At 53.2% G+C, this 27,995-nt stretch overlaps 13 protein-coding genes across 13 annotated transcripts; 7 read left to right on the top strand and 6 right to left on the bottom strand.

The window, feature by feature from the left end:
• Positions 1–167: 167 nt before the first annotated feature.
• Positions 168–3,118, top strand: PV05_11485 (uncharacterized protein). The gene has a single exon (XM_013454970.1). The coding sequence runs from the start codon at positions 379–381 to the stop codon at positions 2,791–2,793; it is 2,415 nt and encodes an 804-aa protein (XP_013310424.1). The 5' UTR covers positions 168–378; the 3' UTR covers positions 2,794–3,118.
• Positions 3,119–3,574: 456 nt separating this feature from the next.
• Positions 3,575–5,074, top strand: PV05_11484 (uncharacterized protein; the record flags this gene model as incomplete). Its single annotated transcript, XM_013454969.1, has 1 exon — positions 3,575–5,074. One exon carries the CDS (start codon positions 3,575–3,577, stop codon positions 5,072–5,074), a length of 1,500 nt encoding a protein of 499 aa, XP_013310423.1.
• A 702-nt stretch (positions 5,075–5,776) lies between these two features.
• Positions 5,777–7,563, top strand: PV05_11483 (uncharacterized protein; the record flags this gene model as incomplete). The annotated part of the gene is made up of 3 exons (XM_013454968.1): positions 5,777–6,358; positions 6,485–6,569; positions 6,623–7,563. 3 exons carry the CDS (start codon positions 5,777–5,779, stop codon positions 7,561–7,563), a joined length of 1,608 nt encoding a protein of 535 aa, XP_013310422.1.
• Positions 7,564–8,072: 509 nt separating this feature from the next.
• PV05_11482 (uncharacterized protein) lies at positions 8,073–9,803 on the top strand. The gene has a single exon (XM_013454967.1). The coding sequence runs from the start codon at positions 8,119–8,121 to the stop codon at positions 9,670–9,672; it is 1,554 nt and encodes a 517-aa protein (XP_013310421.1). The 5' UTR covers positions 8,073–8,118; the 3' UTR covers positions 9,673–9,803.
• Positions 9,804–9,972: 169 nt separating this feature from the next.
• Positions 9,973–11,955, bottom strand: PV05_11481 (uncharacterized protein; the record flags this gene model as incomplete). Its single annotated transcript, XM_013454966.1, has 1 exon — positions 9,973–11,955. One exon carries the CDS (start codon positions 11,953–11,955, stop codon positions 9,973–9,975), a length of 1,983 nt encoding a protein of 660 aa, XP_013310420.1.
• A 922-nt stretch (positions 11,956–12,877) lies between these two features.
• PV05_11480 (uncharacterized protein) lies at positions 12,878–13,664 on the bottom strand (the record flags this gene model as incomplete). Its single annotated transcript, XM_013454965.1, has 2 exons — positions 12,878–13,267; positions 13,548–13,664. 2 exons carry the CDS (start codon positions 13,662–13,664, stop codon positions 12,878–12,880), a joined length of 507 nt encoding a protein of 168 aa, XP_013310419.1.
• An 858-nt stretch (positions 13,665–14,522) lies between these two features.
• On the bottom strand, positions 14,523–15,812 carry PV05_11479 (uncharacterized protein; the record flags this gene model as incomplete). The annotated part of the gene is made up of 1 exon (XM_013454964.1): positions 14,523–15,812. One exon carries the CDS (start codon positions 15,810–15,812, stop codon positions 14,523–14,525), a length of 1,290 nt encoding a protein of 429 aa, XP_013310418.1.
• A 701-nt stretch (positions 15,813–16,513) lies between these two features.
• Positions 16,514–18,144, bottom strand: PV05_11478 (uncharacterized protein; the record flags this gene model as incomplete). The annotated part of the gene is made up of 2 exons (XM_013454963.1): positions 16,514–17,462; positions 17,519–18,144. 2 exons carry the CDS (start codon positions 18,142–18,144, stop codon positions 16,514–16,516), a joined length of 1,575 nt encoding a protein of 524 aa, XP_013310417.1.
• Positions 18,145–19,169: 1,025 nt separating this feature from the next.
• Positions 19,170–20,809, top strand: PV05_11477 (uncharacterized protein). Its single transcript, XM_013454962.1, has 2 exons — positions 19,170–20,025; positions 20,090–20,809. Exons 1-2 carry the CDS (start codon positions 19,364–19,366, stop codon positions 20,769–20,771), a joined length of 1,344 nt encoding a protein of 447 aa, XP_013310416.1. The 5' UTR covers positions 19,170–19,363; the 3' UTR covers positions 20,772–20,809.
• A 62-nt stretch (positions 20,810–20,871) lies between these two features.
• On the bottom strand, positions 20,872–22,514 carry PV05_11476 (uncharacterized protein). Its single transcript, XM_013454961.1, has one exon. The coding sequence runs from the start codon at positions 22,507–22,509 to the stop codon at positions 21,394–21,396; it is 1,116 nt and encodes a 371-aa protein (XP_013310415.1). The 5' UTR covers positions 22,510–22,514; the 3' UTR covers positions 20,872–21,393.
• Positions 22,515–22,874: 360 nt separating this feature from the next.
• On the bottom strand, positions 22,875–25,198 carry PV05_11475 (uncharacterized protein). Its single transcript, XM_013454960.1, has one exon. The coding sequence runs from the start codon at positions 24,937–24,939 to the stop codon at positions 23,089–23,091; it is 1,851 nt and encodes a 616-aa protein (XP_013310414.1). The 5' UTR covers positions 24,940–25,198; the 3' UTR covers positions 22,875–23,088.
• A 215-nt stretch (positions 25,199–25,413) lies between these two features.
• PV05_11474 (60S ribosomal protein L30) lies at positions 25,414–26,292 on the top strand. The gene is made up of 3 exons (XM_013454959.1): positions 25,414–25,657; positions 25,709–25,863; positions 25,947–26,292. Exons 1-3 carry the CDS (start codon positions 25,582–25,584, stop codon positions 26,043–26,045), a joined length of 330 nt encoding a protein of 109 aa, XP_013310413.1. The 5' UTR covers positions 25,414–25,581; the 3' UTR covers positions 26,046–26,292.
• A 343-nt stretch (positions 26,293–26,635) lies between these two features.
• On the top strand, positions 26,636–27,843 carry PV05_11473 (60S ribosomal protein L10-A). Its single transcript, XM_013454958.1, has 2 exons — positions 26,636–26,908; positions 26,961–27,843. The coding sequence occupies exons 1-2, from the start codon at positions 26,688–26,690 to the stop codon at positions 27,409–27,411; spliced, it is 672 nt and encodes a 223-aa protein (XP_013310412.1). The 5' UTR covers positions 26,636–26,687; the 3' UTR covers positions 27,412–27,843.
• The last annotated feature ends 152 nt before the right edge of the window (positions 27,844–27,995 follow it).

Below are 27,995 nucleotides of genomic sequence, written 5' to 3'. Positions count from 1 at the left end.
GGTGCATTACCTCATCGTTTAAGCCAGCATGGTGCCTTATGGGCCTTGGCCCTCCCTGTTGCGCCTAATAGTGGGGTTCGGCAAGCTTAGGTATGGGTGCCCTCATGGTGCCCTCCCGGCGAAAGAAAAGCGCCCGTCATCGCCCAAAGCTCCAAACTCCATCTCGGCCGCGAAATCGGTCTCGTCACTAACGTAACTAACGTTAACACCCGCGTCAATGACAGGCACCTTTCTTATTTTCTTTCCCACGCTTCTGCATCATCTCTGTCCCCCTACGTCCGATGCGATTGTCCTCTTCTACGATTGTCGCCGACATGAGGAGAAGAGCAGAGGCTTTTATATCTCGCTAGACTACTTTGCGAGCCCCTCTCCTCCGGCATGAACCCAATGCGCAGCTCGGTGCTGCTCACATTCAGTCCTTTCCAACATGGGCTTCGACTGCATCAGCTCGACCAGAAGGTCCTGCTTTCTCTATACAACTCGGCGCCGAGGCACTCGCGGATAGCATGTCGTCCTCTTTATAACTGCGCGATCCCCGTCCGGCTCAGCAATGCCGACACCTTTCGGCCCGCCACGATCCTTGCAAGATGTGCCCCGGTACAGTACCCGAACTCTTTACCTTCGCGCCTTGGGGTGGCGGCTGAAATCAGACATCTCTCAACATCTCCCATCGTTCGGGAAACTCCAATTCCAGTGACAAGGGAGCAATCCAGGTCGAAATCCAACGATGACGCAGATGAAGAGGAAGCCTTTCAGAAGAGTGAAAAAGCAAATCAAGCCTCCCATGTCAATCTCAGTGCCAGGCTGTCAAAAGAAGGAAGTGCGAGCAAGGGTGCTGGTCTGGGGGAAGTCTGGCGGTTGATCAAGATCGCTCGACCAGAAGCAAGAATCCTCATATGGGCGTTTATCCTACTGCTGATTTCTTCTGGCATAACTATGTCTATACCTTTTTCCATCGGCAAGATCTTGGACATTGCTACGAAGGGTGGTGCGAAGACTGAAGGGCCCGAGGCTGAACAGAAGTCGGAGATGTTGTTTGGGTTGAGCTTGACCACTTTTTACACAGCTCTGCTCGCCATACTTGCGACTGGCGCCGCCGCCAATTATGGTCGCATCATCATCCTTCGCATTGTGGGAGAAAGGATCGTGGCACGACTCAGATCGAGGCTGTTTCGACAGACATACGTGCAGAACGCCGAATTCTTCGATGCAAATCGTGTGGGTGATTTGATTTCTAGGCTCAGCTCTGACACCATTATTGTTGGCAAGTCCATTACACAGAATCTATCCGACGGTCTTCGTGCGTTCGTGAGTGGAGCGGCTGGCTTCGGGTTGATGGCATGGGTGTCTCTCAAATTGACCGGAATATTGGGTTTGCTCTTCCCGCCTGTCGCAATAGCTGCATTCTTCTACGGCCGAGCGATCCGAAATCTGAGCCGAAAGATTCAGAAAAATCTAGGCACATTGACAAAGATTGCCGAAGAACGACTGGGCAATGTGCGAACATCGCAAGCATTTGCAGGCGAGATCCTCGAAGTCCACCGCTACAACACCCAAGTTCGCAAAATCTTCGACTTGGGCAAAAGGGAATCTTTAATCAGCGCCACCTTCTTCTCCACGACCGGATTCATGGGCAACATGACTATTTTGACTCTTCTTTATGCGGGTGGCGGGATGGTGTCCAATGGAACCATCAGCATTGGTGAACTCACCTCATTCCTAATGTACACGGCGTATGCGGGATCATCTCTCTTCGGACTCTCCTCCTTTTATTCGGAGCTCATGAAAGGCGTCGGAGCCGCATCCAGACTGTTTGAGCTGCAAGATAGGCAACCGACCATTTCGCCAACAAAGGGTATCAAGGTAGAGTCCGCACGTGGTCCCATCAGGTTTGAAAACCTTACCTTCAGCTATCCTACGAGACCTGCTGTGAAGATCTTTCAGAATCTGGACTTCGAAATACCGCAAGGAACGAACGTGGCCATTGTTGGCCCTTCAGGCGGAGGGAAATCCACGATCGCTTCATTGATTTTGCGATTCTATACACCCACAGAAGGCCGAATTCTGATTGACGGCAAGGACATTTCCACGATGAATGTGAAATCCTTGAGGAGGAAGATCGGCATCGTCTCGCAAGAGCCTGTCTTGTTTTCAGGGACAATCGCTGAAAACATCGCATACGGCAGGCCTCATGCTACCCGGGCCGAGATTCTGCGCGCGGCAAGGAGAGCCAATTGTCAATTTATCAGCGACTTTCCAGACGGGCTTGACACATCGGTGGGCGCCCGGGGCACGCAGCTCTCTGGCGGACAGAAGCAGCGCATTGCTATCGCTCGTGCGCTCGTGAAGGAACCCGATATACTGATCCTAGACGAAGCTACGTCTGCCCTTGACGCGGAGTCGGAGACCCTGGTCAATGAAGCGCTAGCTTCTCTCCTCAAAGGCAGCAACACAACGATCTCAATCGCCCATCGACTTTCTACCATCAAACGCTCCGATACTATCATCTGTTTGGGTAATGACGGCCGTGTTGCTGAGATGGGTTCTTACAAGGATCTGAGCAGTCGGCCAGACGGCGCCTTTACCAAACTCATGGAATGGCAGATGAGTGGAGAAGCTCCAAGGAACAACGTGGACGAGTTGGCAATTGGTGCCGAGCACAAAGGACCGCCGAACGAGCACGAGGAGATCGAAGTCGAATTGGAGGATCCGAATGAGGGCGAGAGTGAAGAGGAAATTGAGGGCAGCAAGGCCCAAGAGACGGTCAAGGAAGCTGTGCAAGAGAAGAAATGATGAGTGACGTGTCTGAGCAGCACAAGAGCCCACTCTCTACTCTCTTTGGCGCGGGTGACACTGACTGGCGTCATCCAATGAACGTATTGGTCCACGGTCTATCTCATAGCGACTATGTCGCAGAGCATATATACTACCTGCCGTTGGCTGGGGAAGGAAACGGTGAGGCCAGGCTATCGCATCTATTAGTGAAGGAGTTGTATACAAGGTGCAGGGACAGAAGGGATGAATGCTCTGACAGTGGGAAGCTATTGTATAATTCCGTCCGCGTGCCTCTCTGCAGTGCTTGCTGCATTGTTAAGTTATGAATGAAAACAATTCCCTGCTCAAGCGGTCTCTCCAATGGCTGGCGCGTGTCCGTACCCCTACCTCCGTATTCTACCAGGTATTACCTCTGTAATGGTACGTGGTAAGGTAGTACGGATGGTAGCATATGTTGACATGCTTGGCGGCATTTGTATGGCCCATCATCCCAACAGCTTCTCCCCACCAGATCTTTGTGCCTCCACGCCTCTTACGACAAGCAGGGTCTTTGCTCATGATGCATGCCATGTGCCCGTCAGTTTCGCCCTTTGGCATCCGCCCCGAAGGACACGAGCCTCTTCTTCAAATTCCTATATTCTCCGCCATGTCATCCTCAGAGCTCTCCCTATCCTATCTTCCCTTCACTCTTCCAATCGGATGAACTGCGTCAGTGTGGTTGATGGCTGAACGCAGGATCAAGACAACGACATGAGACACTCCGCTATACCACAAGAAGTATCTACACAATAACTTCACCATGGCTACGAACGTCCAGACCCTGCTTCAACAAACTCAGGACATCACGACCACAGATTTGGCCGGCCCTCGAGCACCTGTGCAGATTCCCCATGGCTCTCTCGAGAACAAAGCCAAGGTACGCAGCAAGTACCGTCATATTGCAGCTCTGCACTCGAAAGTCCAACCTTCATGTCTCAGCCACGAGACAAGCGAGACTCCCAGCTTCATTGGCTTCCGAAACCTGATGGTCCTAGTCATCATTGTCATGAACTTGCGTCTGGTAGTCGAAAACGCCAAAAAGTACGGTCTGCTCATCACTGTCAAGATGAACCTACGGGACACGGATATCAAGACTGCCCTTATCCTGTACGCCCTGACACCCTGCCATCTTTTCGTGGCCTATATTATTGAACGAGTCGCGATGGAGAATGCAAAGGGAGTCATCGGCCGACGGAAAAAGGAGGACCTAGACCAGAGCAAGCCGGAAACAGAGAAGGAAAAGAAGGAATTCTACTATACTTGGTGGTGGATCGCGGTGGCACATACGTTCAATGCGTCTCTCGCCCTCCTGATCACAAGCTACGTTGTTTATTATCACATTTATAACCCCGGACTCGGCATGATCAGCGAACTACACGCCATCGTTGTATGGTTGAAGACGTGCTCCTACGCTTTCACCAACCGAGACCTCCGGCATGCAATGCTCCACCCCGGCGGTCCTGAGTCCGCTTTGCCAGAGATGTATCTGAAATGTCCCTACCCAAAGAATATCACACTGGCGAATCTGTGCTACTTCTGGTGGGCGCCGACACTGGTCTATCAGCCATACTACCCGCGCACGGAGAGTATCAGGTGGACCTTCTTGTTCAAGCGCATTGGGGAGGTTGTTGCCCTATGCGTGTTCATCTGGCTCGTCTGCGCACAGTATGCCGTCCCTGTCCTGCGCAACTCACTCGGGGGCATGGTCTCGCTCGACTTCCCCTCCATTGCGGAACGGCTCATGAAACTATCCACAATCTCACTGATCGTCTGGCTTGCGGGCTTCTTTGCCTTGTTTCAGTCATTCCTCAACGCCTTGGCCGAGATCATGCGGTTTGGCGACCGCGTCTTCTACGAGGATTGGTGGAATAGTACCAACCTCAAGATGTACTGGTCGACCTGGAACAAGCCAGTCTACCACTTCATGCGGCGACATATCTACTCACCGCTAGTTGGGCGCGGTTGGTCGTCACAAGCGGCGAGTGCCTGGGTGTTTGTGTTTTCTGGCTTTCTACACGAATTGGCGGTCGGTGTGCCCGCTCACAGTATACTCGGAGTGGCATTTCTCGGGATGGTACTGCAACTGCCGCTCATCGCATGTACAGAACCCTTGGCGAAGAAGGACGGGACAGGTAAAGTCATTGGAAATTGTATCTTTTGGATCAATTTTGTGTTTGTGGGTCAGCCGCTGGCTGCCATGATCTACTTCTTTTCATGGCAGGCAAAGTATGGTGACCTGAGCAAGATGCCCAAAAAGTAAAGCACCTGGGAGATAGATTGCCATATTACTTCGAGAGGACAATGTACCATCGAATCATGCGCCTTTCAAGCGAACCAATGGCCCCCAATTGCCGATTACTGAGAAGGCTGGAGGCGGCTAGTGGGCTCAGCGTTGGTTGCATGATCATGCATACAGGGCTGGCCACTACCACTGAAAACACGCTTCGGCCCTTCGCGTTTCCCTTGCACTTGCTCAGCCCATCTTGAAGTCTCTGAGACACAATCCATGCATGCTGCAAGCCATCATCCTCGGACTTCCCGCTTCTGGCGGCTCGCCTGAGAGAAGGGAATGTCTGCGAACATCATTCATCAGGCTGGCCATCCACCAGCCTTCGTGTTGAGATTCTCGGATAAGCGATGGACAAGGGCATGACATCTTTTTTGAGCGATGATGGGTGATGTTTTCGACCTCGATCAGCCACCATTAATCCGCAAAAGTGCAAGTCTACCCCCCCTTGCAACCCGCAGCAAAGATGGTGCAACGTCTACCTATGTATGCGCGGTTGCGCTGGAGATTGAGGCTGAAGCTGCCTGCTTCTTCGCTTTCCCTTCTTTCTTTTCATCTGCTGCACGATCAAGATTGCTTCGTCGCTTGTCAATGTCTTCAACTACGTCTCTCAGCTAGCCTTTGCGGACGTTGAGTCTATCTAGTCTTCAAACTACACCACTTCCTCGACGAAGAATGCGTTGGATCAGCAAATTCGAAGATCTACAGCTGGACATCGTTGGTATCATTGCAGTCTTGGGAGAAGCCTCGGTTACAAGGAACGCCCAAGTCACCAGTTTATCATGGTGGTCGTCTATTCCTCGCCTCCTGCCTGCTCCACAAGCATTGCTGGAACATGAACGAAAGTATCGACTCCCGACTGCTCCAGGTATCGTGGCAGGTGCACACAGTGGGAACATCAAGAAGGAAATCAATTTCTTCACTCAACTGCTACATCAACGACCATTGGACGATTATGAAGTCGAGCTCGTCGAGGTCACGCGCAATAAACAGGTCAAGCGTGCCAGCTTCGGTCCGAATGTATATGGGCCACTGTTCTGGGCTTCCTTGCTAGGTTGTTCGATGAGCATAGCTCTCGTTGTACTATCAGTCATTTATCACGATGGATTTGCCTTGTTGGCCACCATTATGCTGTCTGCTGTGAGCTCCGCAGTCGGATTTGGCACACGGTGGGATCTGGTCTTCACTGAACCAAAAATAAAGGAGGAGCGAGAAAACAAGATGCCTAGATCAGATGTTATCGTCTACTATCCCAATGTAAGTGGGTTCGTACTTGTTCAGCTTTGCTGGTCTGGATTCCTGGGGAGCATGAATATTCAAGCTCATTTTCTGAGACTCTATTATAACCGACACCTGATTAATTCGGAACTGATTTGCATACAGGGCGCCATTCGTGTCATCCGGCCAGCGTACGAAGAGATTGGTCGTTTATACTTCCAGACAGAGCATGCGCGTTACAAGATTGATGGTTTGAACAGCCGTCTCCACTGTGCAGCTCAAAGAGCTGACATCCTGCGATAGATACTCCGTATAGGACCCTCGCTCTATTCTCGACGATCATGCTGATGGCAGGAGTGGTGTCTCTTGCTAACGCATCAAACATTCTCCAGGTGTCCTACGCGGCTGCTTACGTGCTGCTCAATGCCGTCTACTGGGCTGTTTCGGCGGTGAATCCATGTAGCTACCATTGGCGCCATGCTTACAAGACCCAAGTACTCGATATTGCGCCGCTTCCCGGTCCACACGACAGTGCTCTTGACCACAAAGGCGTTGTCAAAACCTCCCTCAGGCAACTTCGACACGAATGGCACCGCTTCCAAAAATCCTGGGGCCTGGTGGCATCGGCCAAGATCGCCCGCACGTTTGCAGATCCAGATATAGGAGCAAGAACGTTCACAGCAGCACTATGGACGGCGATAGTGTTGACGGGAACCTCACAGTGGCTTAACGAGGCCACCGCGATTGCTCCAATCAACGAGGCATGGAAATCGTGGATCCGCGAAGCCGACTCGAATGTTGAGGCGATTGATCTGTATGAGGGCCGACATCAACCACATCGCTCGTCGCGTTTGCCTAGGCGACCGACAGGTACGAATTGGAGATTCAGCCGCGCGCAAAACGATCGAGATGCTAGGGACAAGCGGCGTATCATTATTCGCGAGAAGATTCGAGGCTGGAAGTACGACGAGCGATTGACGAGCATCCTGGCAGCACATGCCGATCTGACTCGGAAACCCTATCCTGATGAGACGGACGACACTGTTGAAGCAGTGCCAGAAGAGAATTCTATAGCTGCCGATACGGTTGCAACCTCAACTGTAGTCAGAGAGCATAGGGATGTGTCGCACTTGGAGCAACCGGCTGGACGTGGTGCAGGCACGACGTCCTCAACATCGTTTGCGGGACTGGAGACGGAAGAGATTCTAAGAGTCTCATCGGATGTTGAGAAAGGTAACGACTAAGACTGCAGGCCTAATCAGTGGCCCGACATATCCTTTCCTCGCCGAATAAGCTGGACCAATGTCGTTCCCACATCATCCGTTTCTGCTGATGCCCGGAAACAACTGGAATCTGGATATCTAGATTTGAGACGTCTTATGGGGCCCAAAAGGGTGGCATCTTTATCCGCTTGCTGAAGGCGAGCTTTGTGCGACGTTAGGTGCTGAGGTCCAGCTCTTCGGAGTATCTGGCCACTTGACAGGCAAACAAATGAGAGTTTTGAGGACCTTTTTGAAGAGGATGTCGCAGGCAGAAAGGACTCTACCTATTCGACTATTCGAACAGCGGTGACTTAGTAACTAGTTGCGTCGACGACCTTCGTAGTCGATTGAATGACTGGTGTTGCGATCCGAACGCAGTTAGAGCGGCATCTCATGCCAGCCAATTCAGTCTAGTTCAGCCTCGTGCTTGGCGCGTCATACCGTGTTTTCAATGTTTGCACTTTTGCGACCAGAAAGATTGGACTTTGAAGAGTTAACCGCGCAGACTCTTAAAAGATTCCTTACTTAAGCTTCAAGATGGACCAACCCAGGTACCCTCCGCCGAAGCGCCGTCGAACTTCGAGCGCCGATTCCTCCTCGTCTCGCAATTCCGTGGGCCCTCGATCACACCCTCCTCCACTCGGGCCTTCACAATCAGCGCGCTCAAGAGAAGACTCAAGAAGAAGAAGATACTCGAGCTCACGGAGCCGAGATGCAAGTAGAGACGATACACGTCCACGTCGGCGCTCGAGGAGTCGCTCACGCTCCAGAAGACGGTCTAGTCGAAGCCCGACAGGCAGCTCCGCCTACGATTCCGCACCGGAACACCAAAATGACCGCCGACGATCACGACAGAGACGCCAGTCAAGGTCACGATCCAGGTCATACTCCTCATCTCGCGACCGCTCGTACTCACCGTCCTACTCCCCAGATGCTCGTGCTCCACCATCCGAGACGGCGAAATCGAAATCGAAATCTAATTCCCTGACCTTTACATCCCTCCTGACCATCCCCCGCGTCCACGCCAGAGGCATCACATCGCTCAAGTTCTCGCCAGACATGACCTTGCTCGCAACAGCGTCCGCGGACAACACAATCAATATTTACTCGGTCCCTGCGAACCCCAGTCCAGACACACCCTTTAAACACCTGCGCACGCTCCGCGCGCACCTGGCCGGCGTCAACGCCATCGCGTGGTCCCCCGTCGGCCCGCACTACACACTCGCGTCGGCGAGCGACGACAAATCGATTCTGCTTTGGTCGCCGCTGAGTTCCGACTTCCCGATCTCGCCGTCTCCGCTGATCGGTCATAGTAACTATGTCTACAGTCTGGCCTTCAGTCCGAAGGGGAATATGCTTGTGAGCGGGAGTTACGATGAAGCCGTGTTTCTGTGGGACGTGCGCGCGGGCAGGGTCATGAGGAAGTTACCGGCGCATTCCGATCCTGTGCGCGGGGTGGATTTCCTCAGAGACGGGACCATGGTCTGCAGTTGTAGTTCGGACGGGCTGATCAGGGTCTGGGACGCGGGGACGGGCCAGTGTCTCAAGACGCTTGTCGATGAAGATCGGCGGCAGGTCACGAGCGTGCAGTTCACGCCGAATGGGAAATATCTGGTCGCGTGGACGCTGGATGGGTGCGTGAGGCTGTGGAGGTACAGCGAGGGTGCTTGTGTGAAGACGTATCAGGGCCATGTCAATGCGAGATACAGCCTCGGTGGCGTCGTGGGAGGGTACAGAGGCACGGAACAGGGGATGGGCGCGTTCCTGGCCAGTGGCAGCGAGGACGGCGAGGTGGTCGTTTGGGATGTGACGAGTAAAAACGTGCTGTGGAGGGGAAAGGGCCACAGGGATGCTGTGCTGAGTCTGGATTGGGGCAGGACGAAAACCGGCAAGGGGCTGTTGGTCAGTGGAGGCAAGGATCGGGACATCAGGGTCTGGATGCTCGTGGAAGAGGAACATCAGAGCGCTGAGGGTGGTGATAACGATATGGATCCCAATATGGGTATGGAGATGGATGTGGACGGCGAGCGAGAGAATGTGAATGTGAATGGCGATCGAATGGATCTTGACCGGGGGATGGTGGATAATTGAAAAATGTCTCATGTCAGCGTCGAGGAGGAGCGGGACCTTGGGTGATGGAATCAATTAAAATTTCAGTGCATGCGATTTACACCTTCTCGTTCCGCCTTGCAAGAGCACGACGCGTTCGTTAGGTATCTGACAACCTGGTGCTATAACGCCAACTTTTGGGAGTCCCTGGAAAACCAGCGCTGGACACTGCACCACGTCAGAGCAGACTCTGGTTTCTCCATCCCCTTCCCAAAACCCGTCTGAACATTTCAACCGGGGACGGCCCTCTGTCTCGCTGTCGCGCTTTCGTCGCGGTCGATTCTATCGCGCAACACGGAAATTGCCTCTCGCTTGCTCTGCCATGAAGCCATCGCGCTGGCTTGGCAACGGTGCACGTCTACGCGCATTACCGCCATCTGTGGGCGGGGTGTTGGCGCCGTTGCCATTGTCACCGCCACCGAGCGACATGCCTGGAGGAGCACCGAGACCGGGTATACCAGCCATCGACGGGTTCTGCATGCCCAGGCCAGGCAGTCCAGGTGGTAGCTGACCTGGCGGCGGCGGCGGTGGCGGCGGGAATCCGAGTGGCAGATTCAGTTTGGAAAAGTCAATGGGCGGTGCGCCGGCAAGGCCGGGCGGAGGCGGTTGGTGGAAGCCTGGAGGCGGTTGAGGCGCTTGTTGCTGTGCTTGCGGAGCTTGTTGAGATATAGCCAACAAACGCTGCAGAGACTCTGCGTCGACACCTGGAATTTGTGGAATGGGCGGAGCATTTTGCATCGCCATTCGGTTAGGATTTGCATGTGGGTTGTTCGGTAGGCCTGGGAGTAGGTTCAGTGGAGGTGGAGGAATGTTGCTCATGCCAGGTAGAGATGGCGCAGGCTGTGCTGACCCGTTCATACTTAACCCTGGCAGGCCCGGGATCGAGAAACCAGCGGCTGCAGATTGCAAGCCCGAAACGGTCTGATCTTCTAGGCCTTCGGCTTCGTCCTCGGCTTCTTGTTCTTCTAGCTCTTTGGCCTGCTTTTGGCCGAACTTGCGATCCCACGTGCCTTGGGCTTCGGCACCTTCTTCACCAAGGTGGAATTTGTCCTTGAAGCAGTTTGTTTGCCCGGGTTGCGCGCGCGACCAGAAGCGTGTGTAGTGGTCGTTTGAGCCTGAGGCTAGGATGTGGCCTAGCGGGTGCCAGTCGAGAGACCAGATTGAGGAGTCGTGAGCGTGGGGGATGCGGTGTGCTGGGTAGATCGACTGAGCGGGTGCAGAGCGTGGGTCGGGAGAAGCGTAGGGTGAGGTCGTGGTTGAAGAGATGCCGGGTGGTGTGTTCGGTTCGGTGAGAAGGTAGGTATGGAGCGAACCGTCGTCGCCGCCGGTGCTGATGAGGCCCGGGTGGATGGGGTGCCACGATAATGTCGTCACGCCTTTTTCGTGGCCTCGAAGAACGGCGACATCGCGCATCATGCGTAGATCGAAGATGCGCGTTTGGCCGTCTCTGCCGGATGTGGCGAGGAGCTGGTCGCGAAGTCGGCTGAAGACAGTGGCTGTGATGGCGTTCTTATGCCCATGCAGGGTGGTGAGACTGCGTGATGTGCGAGGATCCCATAACCGGACACTGTGGTCTTTACTCCCAGAGACGATGAGGGCTTTGGTCGGGTGCCAGTCACAGGCCTTGACATCCCAGCCGTGGTCTTTGAAGATGGATTCCTCGGTGGAGGACGTGAAGTCCCATATCTTGCAGGTATTGTCGTCGGATGCAGTGACGAATTTGGTGTCACTGGGGGCGAAGGCGATATCCCTGATCGGAGCATCGTGGCCCTTAAACTGATGCGGGTTGTTTAATGTCGGTTGTAGATAGTACACCGTGCCTTCGTCGTTGGCGGCAACGAGCCAGTCTTTGCGATTCGACCATTCGGCCGCTCGGAGCGAGCTAGACCCCATGGCCGTGACAGTCTCGAAGTTAAAGGACATGCCATTCCATAACATGAACTCGCCGTTGTGGACGCCAGCAAGGAGTCGACGCCCTTCAGGCATCCATCTCACGACAGTGACCGGTTTCTTGGATTTACCGAGTGATGTGTGAAGATGTCGTACCGGTATTGACTCTGCCGGCGCATCTCGTTTTGCTGGCGGCGGTAAGATATCAATCACGTAGCTCAGACTTGGTCGTTCCTGCTCGTAGTGATAGCTTCCTTTGTATGCTGGTTTTCGATTGTTCATCCACTGAATTATGGACGAGCCGTAGTCGGTGACTGGTCGAGGTCTCCTTCTACGGAAACCACCTTCGCCTTGGTCATCATACATATTGGCCATGTTCAGCAAAACACGGTGTCATTGGACTCCTCGATATAATTCAACAGGAGAGTGATGGCTGTTAGTTCGGGTGGTTTCTTCATGCACAGAGCAGAAAGAGCTGTCTAAAACTCCGACTTTTAGGCCGAGATGTGGATGCCTCGGAGGCAGGTAGATGGCATCTAGCAGGTGTGTCTGAGGATGCGAGAGGTCTAATCGTGGACCGTCCGTAGATTAATATGTGTTGAGATGTTTGATATGTGGTGTTCTTGATGTGAAGGTTTATTGTTGATTTACAGAGGAATCGACGAGTATCTCTCATGTCACGTGCAACAATAGTATCACGTGACTGATTTTGTCCGCCTCGCCGCCTTCACTTTCAGGTACCAATCTTGCCATCTTGCTCTCATCTACATTGTGATGTTGGTCTATATGAAACTTGAAGTGGCAACGACGGCAGCATCCAGAGAGTAAGTTACGGCGCAGATTCAGCCCGCCAACGTCGTCGATTCACTCAATGATGCTCCCATAGTGCCCTTGCATCCTTTGAGGCCGAACCATATTTCATTCTCGACAGATCACTCTTCTTGGTGGACAAGCCCCCCCCCGAGTCTGCAAAAATATCATTGTCATCTCATACCGATGAGAACGTTAAGTGCAGGTCGATACTCATCTCTGGAAAGCAAAAGCAACCTTCCATCCTGAAGCAGTAAACCCCAAAACATCCAGACATGTAAGGCCAGGGGTATCTCAAGCGAATGTACACACATCGGACCATGCCTCATGACAGTCATGTCCGCGTCTCGATTTTCAAGTCAGTGCTCGCCATAGCTTCTATGGCGGAACCTCGATCCTCTCCTAATCCGTCGCACACCACCCTATTCCGGCTCGAACCGGCTCCTTGTACCCTTCCGACATCGTTCTGACTCATAAGGTGCCTTGCTCAATCTCTCTGGCTCATCAAAACCCAGAACAGCACTGTACACACCATCATCCCGGCACTCACCACAAAACTGATCCATCCGACAGCAAGAGAATAAGCAGCCACAGTCAGACTCAGAAACACAAAGGCCAAACAGACAAGCAACATCAACCACATGCCACATCCCAACACGACAATTCCGAAGACAACCCCTCTTTCACCGGCGGTTCGATTGCCCGCCCCGCCCCGCCAACTCTTGTACCCGCGCTCGAACGCGTCACGGACATGCTGCCGCTGAAACGTGAGTGCCATAGTCGTCAGCGTTGCGAGGGCGAGGGATAGCGTGAAAAAGAGCCAGCTCAAAGCAAGAAAGACTTGGACTTCGGAGAAGTAGTGATGAGGCGACCCGAACTGCGACACATCAAGGTTAGTTCCTGCTCCGACTAGAACCACAACCGTCCTGTTGGGCTTTGAAACGGCAGATATACGGAGGGCCGACGACTTTGAGCGGCAGATACACGCCACTGAACCAGGGCTTCCCAGTGCCGCGACATCCTTTGCCTGATGCAGTGCCTTGGTCGCGGAAGGACAGGGTACCTCGGACTCATACCCAAAGCAGAAGGGGCTTGCAGAAATTGTCGCAGTCTCTGTGTGAGAGTCGCGAGGATAGGAAGGAAGAGGGAGCACTTACAATGCCGACCGTGGAAGTGAAGGTGATCAAGGAGCCGAATCCCGACAGGAAGTACACGCCTGGAATCAACGTTTCGAGCCAGCGCAGGCCTGGAGGGTCACGCGGGTCGGCGGCCATTTCGAAGCGCTGCATTGGTTGTTCTCTTTCTCTTTTCTTCCAATTGCTGGCGTTGTTCACTGCCCTTCGGAAGGGTTGGTCGAGGTATGCTAGGGGTTGGCTGTTGAGTTCGCGCTTTGGAGTGACGGTAGATGCTCGTAGTGTCAATCTCGCTGGCCTTCGTCCAGGGCTGATCTCTGCTCGGTGCGGAAGGAGAGTCTCGCGCAGTTCGTGCCTTGAAGAGCAACCACAGTATCAGTTAAGGGCAACGTCCCAATGGTCTGATAATTGTATATTTGAGTCAAGAGTTCGGGGCCCTTGCGGGGGGTTTATCCAGCACGTAGTTTTGGTTTGCTAGACGAACAATCTTGTCTGTCATTGCCAAATTCCGGCCTGACCCTCAAAATTTTACCCGTGCTGGGCTTTGTAAACACGCTTTTCACACCAAAATCTCGGAGGGTGCTTTTGTTACTTGTATATCAAATCTTGCGATGAATCCGGTTTCAGCCTCATCGCCCCGCGTCAGGCTGCCACGCAATGCTCGTATCGAAACCGGTTTTGAAGCAATCCTTCAGGGGGTCGGAGGCATCACATGATAGTCCCTTTTTCATGTAAGAATGCCTGGCACCTTGTCGGGAGAGACCACGGGCAACAGGGCCAGGCAGAAAACACGGAGGTGTAGCATTGTAACGCATGATCGTGTACCTTGTCTGGAAGTCTGCCCACGGCAACACGGAAAAGCGGCGAAGGCGAATTCCAGTGGGCAAGCGACGTCTCCAACGAAGGAGTTAGAACTCCCTTGCCGTGTCGGATCTGACAACGCCGCCCTACTACGTAGCAAAGCATGCTATCTCAAAGAGTCTCGTCGTAGTGTCAGCGTTAAGCCAAGATATCAGCCGACAGGCTCAGAAGACTATCCCCTACACGTTGGAGCATCCACGGCCCATCGAGCCTCCGCCCTAGAGGAGGAACTTCTCGACCGACCCCGTCATCCGATGACGCCCACCACTTGTTCAGAGACTCGATATGGCCGTGCACGCTCCAGCCTGTAGCTGATCCGATGTCCTTCAAGACTTCCACGAGTGCTGTTCTTTCGTTGTCGGCTACGAGAATCAGTCCTGCCGTGAACAGGAGCTGCACTGCATTGGCCCATGCGATCGTCAATCGATTTGAGATGCTGTTGCCGATGATCCTTTGGCTCAGGGTCAGAGCCTGCTGAGCGACGGCGTACGACGTTAGTCGAACCTGTCGCTCCATCGCGTTTTGATCTGGGAATGCGAGTATCAGAAGGAAAAAGGCCAGATGAAGCATTTGTGTTGCAGCACAAGCAGTTGCCGACACATATACGATCCTCTCAAATGGCATTGTGGTACTTGAAGGCGGTAAATGGACGACGGGATGGAATGTGGCGGGCCGAGAGGCTTCGTGTCTGTGCAAAGCATTTGAAACTGCAGTCCATGTTTCGAGAAGGCGTAGCCGGTCTGCCGTGCCATAGGAGGACTTCCGCACATCGCAGAGAAGGTTATGAGTATGTGCCAGGAATAGAACAACCTGGTTGGACCACGAATCCGAGTCCCAGGACTGCTCCTGGCTTGATGGCGCCAAAGAGGCGCCGTCCGGCAGCCACAATCTTGGGTTAAGGCTGGTTTTCTCGGCTCGGGCCAGAGACGCGAGAAGGTCCATCCGACAGTAGACCCAGAAGCACGATTGTGCCACTCCTCCTGACAGACCGTGCCAGCCCTGAGTGGAGCAGAGCGAGAAAGTGCCTCGAAGATGAGTCTGCCAATCCAGACTTCTGGAGTCGATCATTTCACAGTATCCCGTCAGCAGGCAAGATGCGAAAACGGCCGCAGATCCTATGACTTCTGGATCATCCAGCGCTTGTGTCAATTCTTTCAAGGCGTGGTTGTAGTAGTCCAATGCGAAAATCGAGCTCTCCCGGGCCACTAAGCTGTACTGTTTGGCGCAACTTGCGACAATGGAGCGGAACAAGGATTTGTTCGACAAGGCAAGGTGAGGGACTATGTGCGACCAGTGGCCTTTGCTGTCGAACATGTCGAACCATGGCCCAATGATTGTGCAATACCGTTCCATGAAGAAGCCTTCCGTTGGGTCGGTCACGGGTAGATGAACGGGCACGGCGCCTTGTGATGTTGGTGTGCTCTTCATGGCTGGTGAACATGTCGCTCCGGGGGTGTTACCAGCATGGAGCTCAGAGACCGAGTTCGGACTCAGGACCTCATAGCGTGCTTCGACTCGCTTGTTTTCCGACACGAAGGATATTCTGGACGTTTCCTTGCTAGGTTGTCTTCCAGCCGGTGCATCTGGTAACCCTGCTTCCCTCGGTTCCCATTCTTTCAACTGGAAACCCGAAGTCGCGCTGTAGGCACAGGTTATACCATCCTGCCAGCATCTTTGGCATGGCTGCTGTCCGTCGCATTTTACATGCCGCTTTCTGCAGGAGACGCAAGAGATCCTCGTTCTGGAATCCGTACCTCTCTTGGATAGGTTCATATGGCTCTGCTACAGCGGCCTAGATATTCGGCGCACTCTGCGCAAAAATACGAAATACCTACATCACCCAGAGATTTGACGTGGGGCAGAAGTAAGAAGGAAGGCATGGAAGAGGAGAAGGAACATAATACGTTGCGGTAGACCGAGCCTTGGCAGAGGGTCCCACCTTTACTTGACATGGCACGGATGGTAACCGAACTCCGCAGAGGCGGACGCTTGGTCAGAGACTTATCAACGCTAGGGTTTACAGTACATAGAGGCGGAGAATGCGGATGGGATGGTCCATGAGTCTGATATGGTCAAGGCCAAGTATAGATATATAAGAAGCATTCGGTAGTCTATCCAATACGGGCACCTCAACCATGTGTGGCCTTCTCCTGCATGTCAACCTCGACGACCTCATTGGCGGTCTTGTTGGCCGGGCCATCGTCCAGTCCTAGAGCCGCTTTGGCAGCTTCAATCGAGATGTCGTGAGGCATGCGCTTCTCGTTCTTGACCGGGTCACCGGGAGTGGCGAAGATGACGTCCAACTCTTCGAGCGAACGCCCCTTTGTCTCGACCAAGAAGAAATAGATGATGGGGACAAAGACGGCGTTGAACACGGCGTAGTAGATGTACGTCTTGTAGCCGAGGTTTGCAAAGGACACAGGAATTGTCATGACGACAAGGAAGCAGAATGTCCAGTTGCCGACAGAGCCCAGGGCGGCGCAGGGTGCGCGAGCTCGCAGTGGTGCGATCTCGGCCGCGTATAGGAAAGGTCCACCGACCCAGGCGAGGCCGAAGAAGGTGTTGAACAGGAAAAGCAGTCCTGCAGCGGCGAGCTGGTTGGATCGAGAGCTGGTGGACAGTAGGATCGGGATGACGACGAAGCAGGCTGCCATACCGGTAGCCGTCCACATGAAGGCTTTGCGGCGACCGAGGCCTTCAATCAGCAGGACCGAGAGGAGCGAGCAGAGGGCATACTCGGTGCCTCCACAGGCCGCGATCAAGTGCGACATGCCGGGGCTGAGATCGAAGCTGGTGCCGAGAATTTGGTTGGCATACGTGGACACCATGTTGATGCCGGACAATTGTTGAGCAGCATTGATGAAGACGCCAAGGAGCATTCGGCGGAAAGTCTGTGTCTTGCCATTTTGGAGGAGTTCCTTGTAAGCGAATGGAGCTTCTGCCTTTTGCGCTTCGTGGCTGGCCATGATGCTCTGGTATTCGAAGACAAGGTCGGGGTGCTCAGCGGGAAGGCCTCGGAGACGAGCGAGGACAATCTTGCCTTCCTCAAACTTGCCGTGGCTGACAAGCCAGCGGGGACTGTGCTTGTATTAGCTTGCCAACTTTGTCAGCGAGGGTATTAGGGGATTACTCACCTCTCTGGGAGAAACATGATGAAGCAGAAGACAATGGCGGCCGGGATCAGCTGGATCGCAACAGGCATGCGCCATTGGATCTGACCACTGGTATAGAAAAAGCCAAGGCCAACCCATTGGCCGCAGGCGACCCCGGAGGTCTGCAGACCACCCTCAATCATGACCCATCGACCTCTTGACTTTGGTTTGGCGCACTCTGACTGCCATGCAGGAACGGTAGCAACCTGGAGGCCGAGACCAATGCCAGACAGGAGACGACCGATGACCATCTGAGCGAGAGACCACGCAGATGCCTGCAGTGTCCCTCCGACAATCATGAAGGCCATGCCAACAAAGACCGTCCCACGGCGACCCCATTTATCTCCCATCACGATGCAGGTGATAGCGCCCAAAAGGGCTCCTATCTCAAGCGTAGCGATGACGATGCCTTGGATGGTGGCATCCTTGGTCTGGGGGAAGACCGAGAGGAAAGGTTCTTCTGTGATGACACCTCCCATCACTGACATGTCGTACCCGAACAACCAGAAAGCACATGTTGCAATGGTTGCGATGGCGAACTGGAGTTTGATACCTTCCAGGTTCATGCAGGAAGTATAAGGAGTGAACTTCATATCAAGGAGACCCATCGTGAGAGCGGTGTCTTTTGCTTCCCGATGCGACGATGGGAGTGTACTAAACTGATAATGTACTGGGATACTGGACGAGAGAAGCAGATTCTGATTCTGAAGGATGCACATCCAGATTTATATAGCCAGGATGGACTCGAACCCGCTAATCGCTAAATGTATCCGGAGCCAAGGTCATGGTGTTGTTATGCAAAAGGCCCCATCTTTCTCGTACCAAGAGGGCGGCTGATGGCGGTAAGGGAAGCTTGTGAGGGAGAATTACCCAGGAAGGAAAGCCTTTACGGACGTGGATTATCAGACGACATGAGGGGGACATGAAATATGGAGACCGGGGTACATTGATGAAGCGGGATGGCCGGGATGGACATGATGGCGGATGCAGCAAGAACAACTCATGCACGTGCTCATGATGGCAGAAAATTCAAGAGTGGGAGGAGAGAGGAGAGAGGAGAGACGGTGTGGCCAAAGGATCGGTAGGCATCAAGGCACCTAGCCTGGGAGTCTGAGATGCTGCAGATGGTCGGCCATTTGTATGTATTGATGTATTGGGTTTAGCTCACATCCTACAGCCAATCATCCCACGTTCTGTGAAGCCAAACACAACCTCCTCGGCAGATGTTGTCCGGCTCACTTTTTCTGTTTCTTCGCTCTCACTAGATTGTTCTCCAGCTTCCCTTTGTCCATTGGATTGCATCACCTCCGAGGTCTCTCCTCTCCCCACTGAGAATAGCAGGAAATTTCTGAACAAGCTGGGGCACTCCTCAGGGGTCATGCTACCTCCTCCGCTCGGGGCAGGGACATTCGGTTCTAGCGAAAGCTACGTGCCGGGACTGACTGCCTTCCAGAGTAATATCCCAACGTGGCGACTGGGGCCACAACGGTGGGTCTGATTTGCTGCTCATCGAAACCGCCAATGCTTCTTTCCTTTGCCAACGCCCAAATGACTTGCAAAATAGCCGGTATGGAGAGGCTGTCTATCCGGCCAGGCCATAACTCAAGGATGGTATTCCGAACCGGCCGACCGAGTCGTGGAAGTCTTTCGTTGCAGATTTGAAAACGTGTCTTGCAGGACTGACAATAACGCTCTATCCACCCAGCTATAAGAACAGTCCTCCTACTTCAGCATTTCCTCACCAGGCCGACCACACCTCGATCGACTTTGTCTTAATTGTTCCTGCATCTGTTACCCTTTCCTTGTACTGTCCTCTTGTTATAGACCATGGCTATCGCTCCTTGGAACGGTCAGCCGTTGAGCCTGAAAGTCATCGGCACCAATGCCGGAACTTCCATGGACGGGCTCGACATCAGTCACATGCATTTCACCCAAGACAGCCCGGAGAGCCCGCTTAAGATGCAACTACTGCACGCCGGCGAGGTTGAATTCGACGGTGACCTCAAAAGGAGAGTCATGAGACTCATCAAGGAGAACAAGACAACCCCAGAGGAGATTTCAATCGTCAACATCCAGCTCGGTGAATTCGCGGCAAACGCCATCATCAGATTTGCCAAGGAGCAGGGCTTCAGTCTCCAAGACGAGGTCGATCTTATTGCTGGTCAGGGCCAGACCATCTGGCATTTACCTCTACCGGAGCTGTTTGAGGGAGACCAACAACGGGCACATCTTGACATGGCCGAAATTTCCATCATCGCTGCAAAGACCGGAATCACTAGCTTGGGGAATTTCCGAGTCAGCGACATGGCTCTGGGAAGGCAAGGCTGCCCCCTGTTCGTCGCTTGGGACGGTCTATGTGCGACTCATCCCACCAAAAATCGAGCGATCCAAAACATCGGAGGTATCGCCAACATCACGATGCTCCCCAAGGGTGATCCGCGGCTAGGTTACGACTTTGATACTGGCCCGGGCAACGTCTTCATTGATGCGTGAGTCTGCACAACTGATTTTCTCCGTACGCTGTAAAAACTAGACGCTAACATTGGACCACAGTGCCGTCCGTTATTTCACCAACGGAAAACAGCAATACGACAAGGACGGAAAGATGGGTGCTGCCGGCAAGGTCGACCAATCCATAGTTGACGAAGTATTGGCCGGTCCGTATTTCGTGCACGACATCCCCAAGACCACGGGCCGAGAGACTTTCGGCGATAAAACAGGAGAAGAGATCTGCGAGAGGATGTTGGCCAACGGTGCGACTCCTGAAGACTGCGTCGCCACCATCACCCGAATCACCGCGAAAGCTCTCGCAGACGCCTACGAGCGATGGGGTCCAAAGGACGGAATCGAGGAGATCTATCTCGGCGGCGGCGGTTCTTACAATCCCAACATCATCAACTACCTGCGTGAGCGGATGCCCAACACGAAGATTGCCTTCCTCGACGACATTGGCATCCCCACGGGCTCGCGAGAAGCAATGGACTTCGGATTCAAGGGGCTCGAATGCGTCGTTGGCCGATCACTGATCGTGCCCCAGCGAGTCGAGTCCTCTACGGCTGGTATCATCGGCCACATCCAGCCGGGATCGGGCCTCTCGTATCACCGACTGATGAAACATGTCCAGGACTTCTGGGCGAATTACCCCTTGGAGAAGAGGATGGACCCGGTCCTCAAAATGGACATTGTGCAGCAACCCGCCGCAAATGGAGTGAATGGCGTTAACGGATCTCACTGAGAGGCGCCCATTAGCAAGTCAATGACCACGGTTTCTGCATCTGGGAGTATTTTGGTGTTGTAGCAAGTGGCCGCTCCAAGCATGTCGTCAAGAAGAGGAATGTCAAAGATTCTTTTAAATAAGTCTTCGAAATTCTACACTTGTGCTTCGCCAGGCTTTTCCTGTAGTTCTTGAGTCTTGTCTTGTCTTGTCTTGTCTTGTCTAGTCTAGTCTTTCATCTATGATTCTCTTTTTTCTTTCCACGGAACCTCATCGCTGGCCCACTCCGTCGCCATGCTATGCATTCCCACAAACGCCGATAACATACCAGGTATGCTCATAAATTGAACATGCCCAACCTCCCCCCAAGGAGGCAGTAGGGCTGGTCAAGAGGCCAACTCTGCGATCCGATGCAACAGCAGCGCTGATTGCCATCTATTCCATGCATCATCGTTGCCGTATGCATCGCACCGTGGTCTCGCTTCCTCGGGGTTCGTTGGATTGTGAACTCGACGTAAACATGATCACCCACTCACCATTGAATGCTTATCTACCATAGTTTCAAGCTTCATCGTCGTGTCCGTGATATCCTTAACCTTCAGAGTCATCAGTGTCCCGAGACCGTCGTTCATGTGGGCCTTTTTTATGCCATAACCTCAACCTCGCCCGTCTGCCTGTCCAAATCCATGTTCTTCGCGGCAGGCTCCTGACCCGTGCGCTCTTCGTCATCAAGCGGCTGACTCGCCTCGTCTTCGGCGCCGAGCTTATCGGCCCGTTGCAGTCCCTGGTCCTCCCAGCCTTGCATCGACAAGTTGAACAACTCCTTCTGCTTCTCGTGACCGAGCATCGGGTGGTCTTTGCCCCGCCGCCGTCGTGACTCCATGGTCTCGGAGAAATACGCCTCCTCGTCGCTGTCGGACATGAAGTCATGCTCGAAGGTGTACGTGCGGAACTCGCAGTTTTCCCATCCCGTGCCCGCCAGCTTGTCCGAGTCCTCCCAGTCATCGGTGAGGTAGTGCAGATACCCGCCGTGCGCGACCAGCACAATCTCGACGTCCTCATCTCCGGCCTCTGCGAGTTCGCGTGCCTTTTGACGGAGGAGGATCCGGGCATCTCGGGCGCGACGCTGGATAGCTCGGCTGGCAGGCGAGTAGCGGTTATTCACAGTTTTGATGTTCCATCCCTCATTAACAAGCGAGAGGTCGACTTTCCAGTTCTGCTCGGCGATGATGCCCCGGAGAACATCGACGTCGCTGCCGGTATCACAGGGAAAATCGGACGTCTCTTGAGCGTCAGGGACGGCGAGGATGAGAGGCTGGCATTTGCCATTACTCAGGGCCGGGGAGAATGTGAGGTGTGCGGTGTGCAGGGTGCGGGAGAGCGGGGAGGCCGTGACGAGGGAGATGTTGGACTGGGATTGCGGTGGGAAGTGTTTCGACTGCAGGGCAGCACATTGAGATTCGCCGAGCGGTGTAAGTTTCGGGTCGGGCAGGGAGTGGAATTCGAAGCCCAAGTTGTGGAAGCCCTGGGCGTGGCGGACTAGGTGGATTCGTGGTTGCGAGGGCATCGTCGTTGAAATGGTGGTGGTTATTGTTTTCGATGAGGATCTTACGGCGGGGTATGGATGCAGTCGGATGGATCGTGCTCGTCGTTGCGAGGGGTAAGGATAACTTCTAGGTGTGCAGGACGAGAAAATAGAATTTATAGGAAAGAAAGAGTGAGATCTAGGAAGACGGAATACAAACGGGGTGGTGTTCATAGAAATGACTCGATTTGAAGAAAAGTGAATTGAATGATTGGGCGTTCGCGAAATTTCGAGGCTCGGTGGCAGATGGCCCGTTCAGTGCCCATTGTGCCCGTCAAACAGGTACAGTACACCCGCTGCACCGCCTAAATGGCAAATGAAATCACCGAAATCGCGCATGAGGCAACGAGGCTAAGCAATCAATTGGGTAGGCGGTCCGATGTCAAACCTCTGAATGCCCGGTGGGAACTGGAACTCAGCAGATTGCGGTCATGAAACGAAAGACTACCCGGTACTCTGTAGAACCGGAGATGCCTTCCAGCTCCAAGATTATGATGGAGGTTCGTGGAGGTTCCATGGTACTCAGAGTCTCAACTCGTAGAAACAACGTCATTGTCCTACTCCGGGTAGCGAGTATGATCTGCGGTGCAAGCAATAAGAACCCTGCACCGGATGTGGAAAGCCAACAAATCAGACTGCAGCAAAGATCTGTATGCCTTCCGAAGGAAGCACTCGAAGTTCAGGTTTGTCATTGCCGCTATCTAGGTAGATGTTTCGCAGCTTCAAACATGGGAGAATCATCCAACGACCACATTACTCAGGCTGTTGAGCCTCCAGAGTGCCCCCTCGTAACCAACCCATCCAACTACCCCTGTTTGCCCGCTTCTGAGCCTCCTCTTCTGCGTTTTGCGACTGTACCAAACGCAGTGGTCGGAGCTGGTTCTGCTTCATCACGGCTCCAGGGAGACTGGCTTGCTGATGAACATGTCCTCCACCCGACACTGCTGCAGTAGAGCTTCCGTCCGTGTTTGACTTCTGCTCCTCGCTATGCTCGCTAGTCACACTGTTGGCGGAGCTACCACCCCGACCTGAGCCAGAAGGTGCGCGTGGGAAATACGACCCTCGTCCTTGCGACATTGGTGGACTGAGGGGTCGAATGCCAGGACTTAGTGGACTACCGGACGCTGTGCGCATTGGTGACCCACGATTCATCTGCTGGACCACTGCAGCCGCAGCCATATCGGTCTCGGCTTGATCCGATCTAGCCCTACGATGTTGTCCTCGGTGAAGGGGTATACTGGGTGCAGTGTCGGGGTTTTCGTTTGCGGTGGGTGCTGCTGGTTGCGCGTATGACATTGGTCGCGGCCTGGCCCCGGGGCGGGACACAACAGAACGGGCTCTCTGCAAGAAACCGCTCACAGCCGCGGCGGCAGCGGGCGCCGCTGCGTGTTGATCAGGTACAGCAGGGAGTGCTTTCTCAGTAGGACCGGGCTTCGGAGGAGTCGGTGGTACTTCTTCGGTGTCTTGGAAAATATGTTCGAACCCTGGACGTCGGAGCATGCGGCCAATGATCTTGTCAATGTATAGGTTGAGGGCCTTGTTCTGCTCGTCAAGCGTTTTGCACTCGGCCTCCAGCTTTCTAAACGAGTCGGTTTTTTCGGCTTCCTCGGTTGATTCAAGTTCTTCAGCAAGAGAGCTCATGCCGCCGACGTCTTCTTGATGGTGATGACCGTGAAGGAAATCCCCTTTGAGTGTCTTCTCGCTCAGGAGCATCTGGAAGCTCTCATTCTCTTCAACAAGCCGCGCATTCTGCATCTTAATCTCCATGACTGCCTTTTCCAGCGACTGCAGGCGACCGTCACCCATGTGTTCTTGTTCTGCCAGCCGCAGTTGCGCCTCGGCCAAGTCAAACTTCAGGGCTTCGATAGCCGAGTCTTTTTCCTGCAACGCTTGAAGCATATCCGGTGGGACGCTGTCGCGCGCTCTCGTCCCTTCATTGACATTTTCTGCCGCTGCATCGCTGCCTTGACCACCCGACTTTGAAAAGCTCGTACTAAATCGGCTGTTGTTGATCTTTTCGGTGCTCCGGGTGCGCAGCGTCTCATTCAACCTGCTGATGACAGCTTGGAGTTCGGCTTCTTTGCGGGCTTGTCTCTCGCGCTCCTGCAAAAATGTTTCTTTATCCTCGTTATATGTAACTTCCAGCTCCCTGTATTGTCTTTCATATTCTTTGATTTCTGCTCTCAACCGATCCAACTCTGTTTGTCTCTGATAATCCCGCTCTTCAGCAGTCGTCTGCTCCGCCGTCGCTTCATCCAGGCGTTGTTGCATGCCTTCTAATTGTCTTCTATATTGGTCCGACGCCTGCTCAGCACGGTGGACCTGCTCCTTGAGATCCGCGATCAACTGTGCATTTGCAGATTTGATTTCCTCGTCGTCCGCTTCGGTGTCAGCGGAAGCAAAAGCGTTGCTCGTGCGGGTGGGCGCTTTGCGTAGTGGTCTTTGTTGACGAAGGGAAGGCGTCCGCGCGAGACCCTGGCCGGTAGTCGCAGGCACAGAACTGGAGTAGCCTGGCCTACCAGGACTGTTTTCGTTGGGAGCACGACGTTGCGAAGGAGAATTGGAAGTGTTGGACAACGGTATTCTGGGGTTCGGAGTCGACATTGTTGATGGATGTAATCAGTGTTATCGAAATCAACAAGGCGCTTTGACTCGAGGAGATGATACGAATGGGGTCACTGTCAATGCCAGTACGATCGAATGGTAATATCTAGTTGAGAACATAAATAGCAACCCAAGCAAGATAGAAGGTGTGAGCTGAAGAATGTTCGGAAAACTGGTATTGGTCAGGAATCAGAAACGAGCCTGCGCCTCAATGTGTAGTAATGGGATGATCTTCCAGGGAAGTTGGAGATCATGGGAAGGCAATGCAAGGTATCCGTAATCTTAGGGCTATGTATTCAAGGCAAAACATCAATCAAGCATGGCTGCATTGCGAGCAATGGAGCATCGGCACATGCCAAACCATTAAATTTCCGGGAGCAGGATGACGGACCATGCTCCTTGCTGATGAGGCTCCGTGCATCGTTACAGCGACAAAAGGTCTGCGTGGTCAGCCCACCCGAGTTTACAAGTCGAGGGACGAAACCCAGTCACGTGAGATATTGCCAAGATTTCGCTTCGGGTTTGTGTGCTGCAGAAAGAATTGCTTTCAATCTAGAACTTCTATTCTGCATCCCTCCAACAACATTCCGCCGGAGCGCACTCAACAATCCAATTCTACTTGATCAACAGTAGAGCGCAACGATGGCACCAAAGAAGGCGAAGAAGACTACCGACTCCATCAACTCGCGCCTGGCGCTTGTGATGAAGTCTGGTAAAGGTTGGTTTTGCTCAACTGCATCTCCCACGGCAATTCTGACATGCTCAATAGTCACCCTTGGCTACAAGTCCACTCTCAAGACCCTTCGCTCCGGCAAGGCCAAGTTGGTCATTATTGCTGGCAACACTCCTCCTCTCCGCAAGAGTGAGCTCGAATACTATTCTATGCTCTCCAAGACAAACGTCCACCACTTCGCTGGAAACAATGTGAGTGAAAATCAAGAGCAGACCCTGAGAAGAAGCTCTCCCGGGCTTTGGAGGGATTATGGCTAATACGTGATTTCGTTCAGATTGAATTGGGTACTGCTTGCGGAAAGCTTTACCGATGCTCTACCATGGCTGTCCTCGATGCCGGTGACTCTGATATCTTGGGTGCGGCCGCAACCTAGACGATCTCAAGGCATGCGAGACACATGTCCAGCGATGAGGGCCTTCATGTAAATCCCTCAGTGTAACGGTTGAGGATGGCTGGCCGCCGAATGGAGACTGTTATGAAAGTGCTCCAAAACTGCCAAATGGTGTCGTGCCAGCGCCTCTAGATCAAGGAGAATAGAAGTCTTTAGTCAATGATTGAGCATGGACAGATCATGAAATCTCCGACCATCCTTTCAATATGCTGGTCAGCATCGCTGTGCTCCCTACAACTGGATTTGCATTGTCCCATGCATAAAAGTAAGCCCACCTGCCCAACATTTTCGCTTGAATCCACTCTGCTATACTCGGACGGTATGCACTGGTCATCTCTTGCCTCTACTCGTACTTGGACCGGACACGCGCCAGCTCAGTAAACTGTCAGTGATTATGTTGGATTTGTGATTACCGTACTGTAGGAGCACTTGTCATGCCTCGAGTAAACCTAGCGGCCACCGGGTGCTTTCGAACCGACTTCTGCACGTGACATACATAATGGTCTGTGGCGTGGTCTTGGCGGTGCTTAGAAATCCAGCCGCACTTTCTACGTTCTACTTCATCTTCTTCATCGTCGCCTCATTTCTTCCCTTTCCGCAACACCATCGCAACCTATCTTCACCATGGCTCGACGACCAGCTCGCTGCTATCGCTACTGCAAGAATAAGCCCTACCCCAAAAGCAGATTTAATCGCGGTGTTCCCGACCCAAAGATTCGAATTTTCGACCTGGGACGAAAGCGTGCCAATGTCGACGAATTCCCACTTTGCGTGCACATGGTTTCCAATGAGTACGAACAACTGAGCTCTGAAGCCCTCGAAGCCGCCCGTATCTGCGCCAACAAGTACGTATTATCAATTAGAGGGAGGAAGATAACAATCTAACACGTATTTCAGGTATCTTGTCAAGATTGCCGGCAAAGAAGGTTTCCACATGCGAGTTCGAGCCCACCCATACCACGTCGTCCGAATCAACAAGATGTTGTCTTGCGCCGGCGCCGATAGACTGCAAACTGGAATGAGAGGTGCTTGGGGCAAGCCTCAAGGAACCGTTGCTCGTGTCAACATTGGTCAAATTCTTCTGTCGGTCCGAACTCGCGACTCTCACCGTGCTACTGCGATTGAGGCTCTACGCCGATCCATGTACAAGTTCCCTGGCCGCCAAAAGATCATTGTCAGCAAGAACTGGGGTTTCACACCACTCAGACGCGAGGAGTACATCAAGCTGAAGCAGGAGGGTCGTCTGCTCCAAGACGGAGCCTACGTTCAATTCCACCGCAGCAGAGGCAACATCGAGGACAACATGAAGCGATTCCCTGGTGCTTACGAAGTCGCTAGCGAGGCATAGATTTGCGCTGTTACAGGCGAAACGGCGTGACGAGGCATGATGTATCTCTAGGTCACACGACTGAAAACAGCTAGCATCTGGAGATGATGGTGGTAGATGCCAGTCCTAGGAGTCTGCATTGATTTTTCCAAAATGAAAAATACGAGTTTCACTCCAATCCAAAGAGTGCTGTTCAGCCCAAGTCCACGGTTACCATGAGGCAGTATATTGATTTCTGGTCATTTTCCAGACCAAGTTCCCCATGAGTACTCCCTAAGGAATACGTGGAATGGAAATGAACTCAACTATCGTCCTTGACCAGGCTAGATAAGGTCATTGTGTCGGATGTTGAGTCTGAACGATATCATGCCACAATAGCCATGTCAGAGTAAAGAAGGTAATATCGAACCGGTGTTAGCAAGCAGCTGTGCCTACCATTACAAAGCTTCAATGATCATTGTTACGTTAAGGCAAATCAATCTGACTGACATTAGGGCGAAAGGCGTGAAGAATGCCCGATGGTGTCATGTTTTCGAATAACGGTTAGTCAGGAAATGCCGCTGGCCCCCGTGGCTAGTAAGGGTGAGCATGATGCAGGAATAGAC

The sequence above is a fragment of the Exophiala xenobiotica genome, assembly GCF_000835505.1.
Source record: "Exophiala xenobiotica strain CBS 118157 unplaced genomic scaffold supercont1.7, whole genome shotgun sequence".
In the NCBI taxonomy this organism is placed as follows: domain Eukaryota; kingdom Fungi; phylum Ascomycota; class Eurotiomycetes; order Chaetothyriales; family Herpotrichiellaceae; genus Exophiala; species Exophiala xenobiotica.
This window is presented reverse-complemented; position numbering and strand designations above follow the sequence as displayed.